Source organism: Dipodomys ordii, unplaced genomic scaffold (genome assembly GCF_000151885.1).
Source record: "Dipodomys ordii isolate 6190 unplaced genomic scaffold, Dord_2.0 Scaffold54, whole genome shotgun sequence".
NCBI lineage: Eukaryota > Metazoa > Chordata > Mammalia > Rodentia > Heteromyidae > Dipodomys > Dipodomys ordii.
The window spans coordinates 2,947,502-2,960,928 of NW_012267270.1; the positions used below are offsets into that span (position 1 = coordinate 2,947,502).

Here is a 13,427-nt window from a genome sequence, read left to right on the forward strand (position 1 = left end):
GCGCGCCTGGGCGCCGACCCCGTGCCCCACGGGCGCTGCACGCTTGTAACCCACCTCTGCCTGGGTGCATGCAGACCTCCGCAGTCCTCCCGCAGACCAGGCTGCTCCTCCACCTCCCCAGCCCTCCCATAGACCAGGCTGCTCCTCCATGCCTCCCTAGTCCTCCCATAGATCAGGCTGCTCCTCCATGCCTCCCCAGTCCTCCCGCAGACCAGGCTTCTCCTCCATGCTGCTCCTGTCCCCAGGCCTCCTTCAGATCCAGCTTATCCTGCACTACGATGAGACCTACCGCGAAGTGAAGTACGGCAACATGGGGCTGCCAGACATTGACAGCAAGATGCTCATGGGAATCAACGTGACGCCCATCGCCGCCCTTCTCTACACGCCCTTGCTCATCAGGTGCAACACTCCCCTCCGGGGCTGGGCTTTCACCTGGACCTCAACGGTGCAGAGGCTGTTGGAGCCCGAGGGCTCTGGCTGGCCTGATGTTTTATGGGGAGCCCTCGCCTGCCTGGGAGGGAGTGGGAGTAAAGGGGGGAAGCCCAAGTGTGGGGAAGAAATGAGAGCTTAGACCCAGCACATTTAGTTCAAGCCACAGACATCAGGCTGCCATTCTCAGATTACCTGTGTTGGATCATATGGCTTCTTCCCCACTGCCTCTGTGGCTGCCAGCCCCTACCAGAACCTTCTGTGGGGGCCCTGGAGCCCCACGAGTACAATGGATCTGCCAACTAAAGCTCATGCACTCACCCTTAGCCCAACTTCTAATGACTGGTGTTGAGGGTTCATTTCTTTCAGAAGGGCCTGGCCGGGTAGATGACCAGGATAGAGGGTGGACGGTAGATTTACGTCTCAGGGTGTTTAGCCCAGCCTCCTGGACAGTGCACGAGTTAATCCCTCCACAGCATCTTCCCTGGTGGAACTCAGAGACTGATGGGCAGATTGTATGAGTTTTAGTTCCCTTATTTTATTTTTTGTTTCTAGTTTGCTATAATCACAGCGCTGTAACCACAGCTGCACAGGGTTAGGTCATTATAACCGGAATCTGAGAAAAGAAAGATCCTCAAAGCTCTTCAGCAGATGGACTGAGTTCACTGTCTTGCCACCACGTGTAGATCAAGTCCACATCCTTGCACACCAGAGCACATGGGTGTGCAAGACTCACTTTTGCTTTCTTTCTTCTTTGTGCTAGATATATCTTAGCCTCTTCTTCAGCCTTCATGGTTGAATGTCTTGCAAGAGTCAAACTTTTGAGAGAGATGGGGGAGAGGGGGCTCTGAACCATGGTTCCGAGCTCCTGGGGTGCCACTCACTGTTTGCTTCTTTTTATTTGATTTAATTATTATTATTTGTGTGTGTGTTGGTACTGGGGTTGGACTCAGGGCCTGGTCACTGTCTCTGAGCTTTTTTGCTCAAGGCTGGTGCTCTACAACGTGAGCCACAGCTCCACATCCTGCTTTTTGGTGAGTAATTGGAGCTGAGACTCACGGACTTTCCTGCCCCAGCTGGCTTCAAACTTTAATCCTCAGACCTCAGCTTCCTGAGTATCTAAAGTTACAGGCTCCAGCCACGGGCACCCAGTTCAATCTGCTTTTCCAAAGCGCTCTGCCCATTACAAAATGATCACTGGCTAACTGGGCCAGTTTCTAAACCACATCCTCCCCAGCAGGAAAATTTTCTGGGTTTGCTGTTTTACTCTATCAGAATGTCCAGTTGTGAGCGACCTATCTTCCTACTCAATAGACCACAAGAGACTGCTTATCTAAGTATTAGATAACAAAATGAGGATGATAAAAGAGCCTGAGTGGAGTACCCGGGCTGCTCTGCCTAGCACTTCCTAGAAGTCAAAACGAAGGACCGAAAGAGCACAATACAGAAACAGGAGTGTTTTGTTCTTTTTCTCTTTTTTTGTTGGCCATGGGGCTTGAACACAGGACCTGGGCTCTACCTCTGAGCTCTTTTGCTCAAGGATATTGTATTCTACCCCTGTGAGCTAGAGTGCAACTTCTGGTTTTCTGGTGGTTTATTGGAGATGAGAGTCTCGTGGACAAATCTGGGCCTCCTGAGCAGCTAGGATTACAGACATGACTCACTCACGCCTTCCTTACCAGGAGTGCTTTTTGTTTGTTTTTTCTTTTTGGCCAGTTCTGGGGCTTGAACTCAGGGCTTAGGCTCTGTCCCTGAGCTTCTTTTGCTCAAGGCTATCAGTCTACTACTTGAGCCACAGCGCCACTTCAGGCTTTTTCTGTGTACATGGTACTGAGGAATGGAACCCAGGGCTTCATGCATGCTAGGCAAGCACTCTACCACTAAGCCACCTTTCCAGCCCACCAGGAGTGGTTTTTAACTTGACCAGCCTCCATCTTTGAGTGGGTTCTGGTGCTGTCACTCATCAAGCCCTTCCCCTTAATTCCTCTGAGACCTTCCCCCCAGACCTATCCTGGTGAGTAGACTGCATCTTCAGATCAGGTTCTTTGACTCCACCTCACACAGCCTTGGGTTGAGACCTGGGGTTGTGGTCAGAGCGGTGGGGGGGGGCTGAGGGGGGAGTCCTGTGGTGCCAGCATCCCTCCCACTGTGGCAGGTTTTTTGGCACCAAGTGGATGATGTTTCTGGCCATTGGCATCTATGCCCTCTTTGTCTCCACCAACTACTGGGAGCGCTACTACACTCTTGTTCCCTCTGCTGTGGCTCTGGGCATGGCCATTGTGCCTCTTTGGGCCTCCATGGGCAACTACATAACCAGGTAAGCCTGGGGACTGGCGGGGAGGGGGCGTTGGAGGCCCGGCTAAAACCCCTGCGCTAGGCTACACGGGTGCGCTTCCACTCCTTGGGTTTCCTCCCCTGGCGTTGGCCAGCCTGTAGCTCTGGGTGTGGGGAGTGGAGGGGACGGGGAGAGCCTTCGCTCCTCTGTGGTCCAGGATGGCCCAGAAGTACTACGAGTACTCCCACTACAAGGAGCATGAGGACCACGGGCCCCGGCATCGGCCGCCTCCGGGCTCCCACGCGCCCTACCTCCTGGTCTTCCAAGCCATCTTCTACAGCTTCTTCCATGTGAGTGTGTCATCTGCGACGCTGGCTGGGGGTGCTAGCGGTCCAGGCCCCCAGATCCCACACGTGGGAGCCCAGGGGTGGTTCTCTCAGCCCTCTAGTCCCATCTTCCTCTTCCGGAGTCAACCCTTGACCTGTCATGACAGAGACCTCATCCCACCCGGTTTACAGAGCTGACTTGGGGAGGGGGAATCCTTCTTCCCTGGTCCCCAGAGGTGGGGGAGCTCCAACCCCCCGTGGGAGGAGGGCTGCCTGACTTCATGCCTGAGTCTGGCCACAGCTACTCTTCTGTCCACAGCTGAGCTTTGCCTGCGCCCAGCTGCCTATGATTTACTTCTTGAACGACTACTTGTACGACCTGAATCACACGCTGTACAACGTGCACAGCTGCGGTCAGTCCTCATGCGGGCGGAGGGGTGGAGGGGTGGAGGAGACTCCGCAAGGCCTGCTTCCTCATCCATTCAGTCACCCAGAAGACACGGGGCCCTCATTCACAGGGTTCAGGGCTCCAAGAGCAGTGTCCAGTAGCTCTCCTCAGAAAGGCCTAAGGCCCAGTACTACGTGGTTAGATACCGGAGGCAGGGACAGGGTAGGACGAGGCAGGGAAAGTTCCCTGGAGGAGGGGCTATCTGGGTTGAGGCTGCTTTGGGGACCAGGCATGCTGCCAGTCAATGTGGAGTGGTGGGAGGTGGACTGGTCCCTTACCCCCTAGGGACCCTGACCTCCTAACTGACCCCCAAGGAACCCTCCTTTGCTGGCACTGCCCTGGCCTGCCCCACCACCTTGTCCCTACTGCTGCATTTCTTTGTGCCTCTGCGCCCTGCCACATGATGCCCTGCGCTCCCTTCCCAGGCACTCAGAGCCATGACATCCTCAAGGGCTTCAACAAGACAGTCTTGCAGACACTCCCCTGGAGCCGAAACCTCATTGTGGTGGAGAGCGTGCTCATGGCAGTGGCCTTCCTGGCCATGCTGCTGGTGAGGCCCAGGCTTGGGGATGGGGCAGAGAGCAAGGATGGGTGTGGCCAGTCAGGATCCTGGGCAGCCTGGTGTGGCCCAGGCAGGGTAGTGACCTTGGAGTGGGCGCTCAGACTCAGGCCTGAGTGGTGAGTTCTGGAAGTGAGCTGATGCCCTGGACCAAGGCTGAAGTTGGAATCTCAAGAATCCATGGGAAGGAGGTCTAAGTAAAGAGGGGCCAAGGGGACTGGCTGTGACCTGTGAGGGGGTCAGGGCTGAGTGCAAAAAGGTGGAGCTAAACTGTTGGGGGTGAGATCAGGGACCAGGCTGAGTTCAGGGTTTCCTGAGAGCAGTGAAAGCGTGGGGGTGTAGCCTTGGATCGAGAGGCGGAACCCTGGGCCTGGAGGAGCACCGAGGTGAGGCCCTCTGAGTGAGGCCTGCGCTGAGGCCTGGGGGGGAGTGTGCTGAGGCCTGGAGAGTGCCTGTGGGCGGGGCCTTGGGCTGAGGCCTGTATTGGATGTGCCTGTGGGTGGGGCCTCAGGCTTAGGCCTGTATTGGGTGTGCCTGTGGGCGGGGCCTTGGGCTGAGGCCTGTATTGGATGTGCCTGTGGGCGGGGCCTCAGGGTGAGGCCTGTATTGGATGCGCCTGTGGGCGGGGCCTTGGGCTGAGGCCTGTATTGGATGTGCCTGTGGGCAGGGCCTTGGGCTGAGGCCTGGAGGGTGCCTAGGGGCGGGGCTTTGACCGAGGGCTGGGGCCAGGGCTGAGTTCTGTGTTGGGGGTCCCCATGGGTTGGCCTTTGGCCTGAGTTGGGGTTGAAGCTCTGGGGTCGAGGCCTGCTCGCCTGGCTGGTCATCTCTTATCAGCTCCTGTTCTTCAGGTGCTGGGCCTGTGTGGCGCTGCTTACCGGCCCACAGAGGAGATCGATCTGCGCAGCGTGGGCTGGGGCAACATCTTCCAGCTGCCCTTCAAGCACATGCGGGACTTCCGCCTGCGCCACCTCGTGCCTTTCTTCATCTACAGCGGCTTCGAGGTGCTCTTTGCCTGCACTGGATTCGCCCTGGTAAGTACAGCCTGTGCAGGCTTGCCCATAAAGCAGGATGTCCAGGTAAGTTTGAGTTTTAGATGAACAGCAAGTAACTTTTCAGTATGTGTAAGAAGAAAGACCCTGGATGTTTCCCTCTATTCTCTTTCTATTCTTGTCTCCTTTATCATGATGAGTCATTTTAACTTGTGTGTGTGTGTGTGTGTGTGTGTGTGTGTGTGTGTGCTGGTACTGGGTCTTGAACCCAGGGCTTGGATGCTGTTCCTTAGCTTTTTTTTTTTTTTTTTTTTTTTGCTCAAGAATAGTGCTCTACTACTTGAGCCACAGCTCTACTTTTGACTTTTTGCTGGTTAATTAGAGATAAGAGTTTCATGGATTTTTCTGCCAGGGTTGGCTTGAAACCAAGCTCCTCAGATCTTAGCCTCCTGAGTAGCTAGGATTACAGGTGTGAGCCACCAGCACCCAGCCTCATTTGAATAACTTCTCTGGATCTGAAATGGGATAAACTACTTGGTTTCAGATGAGCTATAGCCCTGGGTGTCTGGGGACATAATCCAAAAAAATTCACATTTCCTATCCATCTCCCTTCCTAGAGATCTTGCAGGGAGTCAGAGGAGGTGCAGATCCAGTAAGGAGTGGCCTAAAGTGACACCCTGTGTGGGTGCTGTCTCCTGTCTCCACAGGGCTATGGCGTGTGCTCCATGGGGCTGGAGCGGCTGGCCTACCTCCTCATAGCTTACAGCCTGGGGGCCTCAGCTGCCTGCATCGTGGGTCTGCTGGGGTTGTGGCTGCCACGTTCCGTGCTCCTGCTAGCTGGGGCCGGCCTGCACCTGCTGCTCATCTTCAGCCTCTTTTTCTGGGCCCCTGTGCCTGGGGCCTTGCAACAAAGCTGGATCCTCTACATGACAGCTGCCCTCTGGGGTGTGGGCAGCGCCTTCAACAAGACAGGGCTCAGCAGTGAGTATTGCACTGGGCACTGGGGTGTGGGTGGTGCCTGTGACAGCCTCTGGGTGGCCAGGGAGCATTTCCACTCCAGAGACAGACATGGGGTCTGCCACGGGGTTCCATGGAGGAGGTATAGGGAGGTGGAGATCCCCTGTGTCCAGTCCAGCGGTGGAAAGAGCATGCACACGGTAGGGACAGGTGTGGAAGTCTGTGGGTGCCTGAAAGAGTATAGGGAGTGCTGTGGTGTGGAGTTGCTGGTGTGGACACTGAGGCTGGTTTAAACTCTTGTGGATATACAGAGTGAGTGAGGGCTCTGTGGACAGCCCTCAGGGACAGTGGGAGAAACATAGCAGACACCCCCTTCTCATGCCAGGCCCATCCTGGCATAGTTTCTGTGACAGTGGAAGTAGATGTCTGGATCTTGTTTGTACTAGGGCAAAGCAGCAGGTGTTACTGCCCATATTCCAGGGTGTAGGTGCAGATCTGAACTCTTTTCTTTCCTTTTTTGGTAATCCTTGGAGTTGAATCTGTCAGCACTACAATGCTAAGTGACACTTCTAGCCCCAGATCTGGACCTTTTTGAGACAGGAGCAGGCTTGAAGCCTCAGAGCACAGCAGCGGAGTCCAGGCCACAAGCCTGAGCCTTTGCCAGTCACATGCAGCTGTTCCATGGGTCATTAATATTAACAGTTATGTGGGTCATCAATCAATAACATTATTTTTTTATTTTTTGGTCGGTCGTGGGGCTTGAACTCTGGGCCTGGGCGCTGTCCCTCAGCTCTTCAGCTCAAGGCGAGCGCTCTACCACTTGAGCTACAGCGCCACTTCACGGTCTCTCCTGCCCGGGCTGGCTTTGAACCGCGATCCTCAGATCTCAGCCTCCTGAGTAGCTAGGATTACAGGCGTGAGCCACCAGCGCCCGGCAATCAATAACATTTATTTTGATGGCTGGTCACATTAAATTGTGTGTGTGTGTGTGTGTGTGTGTGTGCTGGCACTGGGGCTCAAACTCAGGACCTCACACCAGCTTAGCTTTTTTGCTCAAGGCTGGTGCTCTATCAGTTGAGCCACACTTCCCCTTCCAGATTCTTGCTGGTTAATTGCAGGTACAGATATATTGGATTTATCTGCACGATCTACCTTCGAACCCAAATCCCCCAATCTTAGCCTCCTGAGTAGCTAGGATTACAGCCCTTGCCTCTCTTCACAGTTTTGAATGTCACCACCTCTGGTGGTGCTCTGCTCTGCTCTGCTCGTTTCCTGAGCCTGAAGTCAGCGTTGATAGTGAGTGGCTCTCATGGTCTGCCAGGTGCTTTGTGGTTTTGCTTGTTGTAGAACTTTCCAGCTTGATGTGCAATATGTATAAGCTCATTTCACAGCTGGGAAAAGCAGATCTCAGGAACCAAGTAACTGCCCCTAAACCACTCACAGAAGCAATATTTCAATCCATATCTTCTCACCTCTAAATTCCTATCTCTGTCCACCTTCCATTCCTGAGCACTTGACTCAGAGTCTCCTGAATCCCCTGCTGTCCTGTGCTCTTTCTGCCCATCCCTAGGAAAGAAACAAATCTTCCTGCCGTACACTTTGGGTTTGCACAGTAGATTGTTCTCCTCAGCCCTGATGAGGAGAAGGAACAGCTTCTGTGTGCCCTGGGGTCCAGGGGAGGGCCTGACTAAGCTCAGAGCTTTCCTGCGGCTGCCCTGTGTGCCCGCATGGGGAGTTTAGTAAGCAGGGCTTCCACTAAAGCATGCACCAGGGCTGGTCTACCAGGGAGGGGGCTCAGGGATGGCCCGGTAGAAGGCCTAGGAGAGTCACAGGTAGGAAATCAACATCTCCCCCTGCCCCAGGGGCCCCAGTGAACACCTGGCACTTGCCTGCCCCCCACTATTCACAGCACTCCTGGGAATCCTATATGAAGACAAGGAGAGGCAGGACTTCATCTTCACCATTTACCACTGGTGGCAGGCGGTGGCCATCTTTGTCGTGTACCTGGGCTCCAGCCTGCCCATGAAGGTGAGGCTGCTGCTGGTGGGGGGTGGGGGGAGGGGGGAGTGTAGGGACAGCGAAACCATGCCTGTCAGCCAGCAGCTGGGCTCCTGGCTTCCCAGGACCCCTCCCCAGCTCACCGGGCAAGGGAGGAAACGGAGGACTTCAATGAAGCATGGAAGACAGGGGCCTGTGGCCGAGGTGGAGCTTACATACTGTGCTCCCCAACCAAATAGCAGATGTGTGCAGTGGCTGAGTTAGTACGCACTGCCTTCAGAGCGTGACTTCCAGGCTAACCTGCAGTCACTGAGCCCAAGCATGTGCACGGTGTTTATTTTTTATTTTTATTTTATGTATTTTTTTTGTCGGTAGTGGGGCTTGAACTCTGGGCCTGGGCACTGTCCCTGAGCTCTTCAGCTCAAGACGAGCGCTCAACCACTTGGGCCACAGCGCCATGTCCAATTTTATGATGGTTAATTGGAGATAAGAGTCTCATAGACGTTCCTGCCCAGGCTGGCTTTGAACCCTGATCCTCAGATCTCAGCCTGTTGCAGAGCTAGGGTTACAGGCGGGAGGCACCGGCCCCGGGCTGTGCACTAAGGTCAAGCAGGGCCGAACCTGTCTCTAGGCCTCATCAAACCCGCACCTTTATTCTGGGAGGCACAGGCGTGGGCAGGGGTGGCGGAGCCCCTCACCCCTCCCTGTGCCCAGGTCAAGCTGGCCGTGCTGCTGGCGACGCTGGTGGCGGCGGCGGGCTCGTACCTGTGGATGGAGCAGAAGCTGCGGCGCGGGCTGACCCCGCGCCAGCCCCGCATCCCGCGGCCCCAGCACAAAGTGCGCGGCTACCGCTACCTGGAGGAGGACAACTCGGACGAGAGCGACGCGGAGCACCCGCCCGGAGCCGGGGCCGACTGCGCGGAGCCTGCGCCCGCCGGGCCGGGCCTGGGCTCGCAGCCCGACGGCCCCCAGCGCCGGCTCTGCCCCTACGAACAGGCGCAGGGGGGCGAGGGGCCCGAGGAGCAGTGAGGGCCCGGGCGCGGCCCTGGACTCTGCTCGCCGGCCTCAGTTTACCATCGCTGTTTACCCCACCGGCAAGGAGGACCCCGGGTCTCCAGGAACGCCACAGGCGCCGTCTACCGGGAGGGGTGAGGGTCGCCCCGCAGGGCCAGCGTGGGATCCGAGGGGGGAGGGAGACTCGGTGCGCCCCGCCCCAACCCCCACCCTGCTCTCCCCAGGCTCCGCCCCAAACCCCGCCCTCCCCGCCCCAGGCTCCGCCCCAAACCCCGCCCTCCCGCCCCAGGCTCTGCCCCCTACCGCCCCAACTGCCCAGGCTCTGCCCCATACCTCGCCCACCAGCCCCAGGCTCCGCCCAAGCACCGCCCCAACAGCCCAGGCTCCACCCCCAAACCCGCCTACCCCAAGGCTCCGCCCCAGACATGCAAGGCCCCGCCCCTCCCCACCCTGTCCCCGTCCCCTCCCCATCCCGCCCCCTGCCCCAGCCTGTGACCTGATTGGTCCTCCTCCTCCCGGCATCCTCTTTTGATAGGAAACGAATAATAAAGAGTTGCACTGCCAGGCTGGGGGGAGGCATCCTCCTGTCCGGGAGCCCCAAAGGGCGGTGCTCGGCTCCCCCTGGGCCTCCTGGGCCTCGGCCCCACCCCTCGCGCCGTGTCCCGCCGGCCGGTGGGCCTGGGCGTGGTCCTGCCAGCCTGGCAACACGCGGCCCAGCTCCGCTCCCACGGAGCCCAGGGGGTCAGGCCAGCTGAGATCCAAGGAGGCTGTTCGAAGCTGCCCGGGCAGGAAAGCCCATGAAACCCTTGTCACCTGTTAACCACCGAAATGCTGGAAGTGGAGCCGTGGCTCAAGTGGTGGTGTGCCAGCCTTAAGGGAGAAGCTAAGGGACAGGACCCAGAGTTCAAGTCCCGGTACTGGCACAAAAAGGGGGTGGGGTGCTGTAGGGCCTGGGCTTTTCATTTGCGCCTTGAAAGGTCCTTTGATGAGGTCCTTCCACTCCTGCAGGACTCCGCCTCCTCGGTGACCCTTGCCCCTCTCAGGGCCCACACCCACTTCAGCACCCACCGGTCCCACGGCCTCTCCTGCCCACAGGCCGTGGCTCCCGCGGCGCTCCACCACCCCTCCCTGCCTGCGCTCCTGGGAGCCAGGCTGGGACCAGGCCAGATCAGGCCTGAGAACCACAAGGCCCTGGACTGTACACTGAATCCCCATCAAAGTGGAGCCATGTTCTAATCTCCAAGGCGGCTCCAAGGTCCCCAGCACCTGGAGATGGCCTCAGAGATAGAGGTCAGTTTTTGCCTTTCTGATAATGGGGCTTGAACTCAAAAACTCACATTCTCCCTTAGCTGTTTTTGATTAAGGCTGGCGCGCTACCAACTTGAGTCACAAAATCAGTCTCTGGATTTTTGCTGATTTGTTGGAGATACAGGAGTCTCCAATATTATTTCCAGGGTTGGCTTTGAAGTGTGACCCTCAGATCTCAGCCTTTCGAAAGATTAGGGTTACAGGTGTGAGCCACACACACTCCAGGAGATGTTTGTTTTCTAAATGTGGGAGGCAGGGGAGACAGGCACACTCAGGGACCAACAGCCCCACCGGTGGCTGCGCGGGGTGACAGCAGTGCTGATGGAGCCTGCACCCCCAGAATCACAGCGGCAACATCTGCCACAGCGATGGTGTCCGGAAGCCATGTGTGACCCCTGTGGGCAGGGTTCCCCAGCCTCCAGGAGGCCTTGGGGAGCAGAGCCTGGAGAACAAGCATCTGAGCCAGGCTGCTGCGCGCTGCAGTTGTCACAGTTCAAAGCCATCTCTGCTGCCCACGGTGCAGCGCAGAGGCTGAGGTGAGGGGCAGGTGGGGTAGCATGGCCTCCAGCTCTGTTCTTCTGCGGTCCCGTGAGCATTCCACAGCGCGCCTGCTGCTCCTGGCGCAAGAATGCGACTCGCACACTTAGATGGGACAGGTAGCTCCTAAGATCACATGGCACAATGTATGTGCAACAGGCCCCATGTGACAGAGCGTTTGCGCGTGCGCGCACACACACACATACACGCACACACACCAGGGGCAGTGCCCCGGTCACGGCAGCCCCAGCAGGCTGGCTGCTTCAGGGTGGAGGTAACTGAGCCTCATCCCAGCCCTTGGCAGCGGCTGCTCTCATTAGGTGTCTCGGTGGCACCTGTGCCTCCTCCCTGTCTCTTGGTGCGTGGAAGTTCTGGATCATGAGTGGAAGATCAAGCTGTGTTGTAGCCTCTGTCCCCTGAGAACCATCCTTGTTCCAGAAGCCTCTGCCATTTTGCGAGTCTGCACTGTGATTTCAAATCTAGTTGAAGCCAGGCGCTGGCGGCTCATGCCTGTCATCCTAGCTATTCAGGAGGCTGAGTTCTGAGGATCCAGGTTTAAAATCAGCCAAGGCAGAAATGTCTGTAAGGTTCTATGTCTAATTAACCAGCAAAAAGCCAGGAGTGGAGGTGTGGTTCAAGTGGTTGAGCACTAGCCTTGAGTGAAAAAGCTACAGAACAGACAGCATACAGGACCTGGGTTTAAGCACCAGGACCAGTACACACACACGCACGCATGCACACACACAAATGAATATAAAGAAAACACTTAAGGAAAAGGACAAAAATTTCTATCTAAATACATTTGAGCTGTGGCTACAGAAAGTTTCCTCTGGGATTTTTTAAAATTGCATTTTCAGGGATAGTTTATATATGTTTAGAATGCCTATAATGAAGTCAGTCTGTAGAGTCCAGGAACCCTGAAATTGAGACATCAGCATTAAAAAGTCATCTTTGCATAGTGATTTCCCCTGGGAGTCCTGGCATAACAGGACAGTAACTTCCGTGGGAGGTCCTCCAGACCCGCCACTCACAGTTTCCCAGGGCCCCTCTGGTGTGGAGCTCCCAACCCCAAATTACAGATCTCACGAGAAAACAAGTCACCATGAGTAGAAAACAACAGACCCTGAAAGGAATAGATTAGGTCTCCCCTCTGCGAATTCCTCAGCTAGCAGAGGACATCACATTGGTATGTATGGTTGAGAGCATCTAAAAGGGCCCATGACATGACCTGACTCAAGTGTGTGTGTGTGTGTGTGTGTGTGTGTGTGTGTGTGTGTGTGTGTTGTCAGTAGGGCTGAAACTCAAGCCTGGGCACTGTCCCTTTCCTTTTTAACTCAAAGTTGGTGCTCTGCCATTTGAACCACACCTCCACTTCTGTTTTTTTTGGGGGGGGTTCTCAATTGGAGATAGGAGTCTCACAGACTTTCCTTCTTGGGCTAGCTTGGAATCAGAGTCCTCAGAACTCAGCCTCCTGAGTAGCTGAGATTAAAGGTGTGAGCCACTGGCATCTGGTTTATGACCTGATTCATGACTTTTTACATCTTTGTGTGATTTATACCTCTTGATTGTAGTCTGGGACCTAGTTTTTTGTTTTGTTTTGTTGGTCATGGGGCCTGAACTCTGGGCCTGGGCGCTGCCCCTCAGCTCTCCAGCTCAAGGCTATTGCTTTACCACTTGAGCCACAGCACCACTTCTGTATTTTTCTGCTTATGTGGTGCTGAGGAATCGAACCCAGGGCCTCAGGCATGCAAGGCAAGCACTCTACCACTGAGCCACCTTCCCATCCTGGGATCTAGTCTTTTAATTTAGTGAGTCACTAAACTCATTTAACTGTTTTTCTCAGTGCAGGGGATGGAGCCCAGGGCTTTGCCCACACAAGACAAGTGTCACGAACCAGCAGGCACGGGCTGCCTTTCAGCGCTGCCCCGATGGAGGTGGTGGGCAGGGTGGGCCAGGCTCCTCCAGCTCACTGAGGGGCTTGGTGGGTGTTTACAGACCTGAGGATTGGAAGATACCAGCAGCAGGAGTTCGCTGAGACCCTGGAAACCTATAGTGTAGCAGCAGGTTCCTGGCCTCCAGGATCAGGTGAGGCCCCAGTTGTTTTCCTCTTGGGCCAGGACTTGCAGCCACAGCATTGATGATCCCATGGTCCAGTGACCCAGTGATACAGTTCAGTGGTGTCTGTTTACTTTTAGCTGTCATGGTGCTGTAATGGCTCAACAGCCTGTAGCTATCTTCTGTCAATTTGGTCCTGATTTATCTCAACTGGCCTGCGGCCAGGCAGCAGGATACTGGTCTCAGCACTGACTCTTGTCACCTGAGGAACCACTTGCCAACCTCCTGTGCCCTTGGCCACCCACAGCTATTGGTGCTGCTCTCCTTCAGATTACTCAACTGATGATAAAAATAAAAAGTAGTCAAGGCCTGGTGTCAGTGGCTCACGCCTGTAATCCTAGCTACTCAGGAGGCTGAGATCTGAGGATGGTGGTTCAAAACCAGCCTGGGCAGGAAAGTCTGTGAGACTCCTTATCTCCAATAAACCACTCAGAAAACTGTGGTGCTGTGTTTCAAGTGGTAGAACACTAGC

General features: G+C 55.8%; 1 protein-coding gene and 1 long non-coding RNA gene across 4 annotated transcripts in view; both read left to right on the plus strand.

The window, feature by feature from the left end:
• Positions 1 to 9,264, plus strand: part of Unc93b1 (unc-93 homolog B1 (C. elegans)) — a 9,922-nt gene extending 658 nt beyond the window's left edge. Inside the window, exons 3-11 of one of the 3 annotated variants that reach the window (XM_013021152.1) lie at positions 246 to 399; positions 2,585 to 2,746; positions 2,922 to 3,054; positions 3,350 to 3,443; positions 3,904 to 4,028; positions 4,886 to 5,068; positions 5,734 to 6,007; positions 7,893 to 8,011; positions 8,696 to 9,264. In XM_013021152.1, the coding sequence (XP_012876606.1) occupies positions 246 to 399; positions 2,585 to 2,746; positions 2,922 to 3,054; positions 3,350 to 3,443; positions 3,904 to 4,028; positions 4,886 to 5,068; positions 5,734 to 6,007; positions 7,893 to 8,011; positions 8,696 to 9,010 (1,559 nt within the window). In that variant the 3' untranslated portion in view covers positions 9,011 to 9,264. Of the gene's footprint in view, positions 1 to 199; positions 400 to 2,584; positions 2,747 to 2,921; positions 3,055 to 3,349; positions 3,444 to 3,903; positions 4,029 to 4,885; positions 5,069 to 5,733; positions 6,008 to 7,892; positions 8,012 to 8,695 lie in introns of those variants that run through there. The other 2 variants (XM_013021153.1, XM_013021154.1) reach the window with 2 other exon arrangements.
• Positions 9,265 to 12,703: 3,439 nt separating this feature from the next.
• On the plus strand, positions 12,704 to 13,268 carry LOC105989180. Its single transcript, XR_001175238.1, has 2 exons — positions 12,704 to 12,925; positions 13,036 to 13,268. It is a non-coding gene; the product is annotated as an uncharacterized LOC105989180 (long non-coding RNA).
• Positions 13,269 to 13,427: the final 159 nt, after the last annotated feature.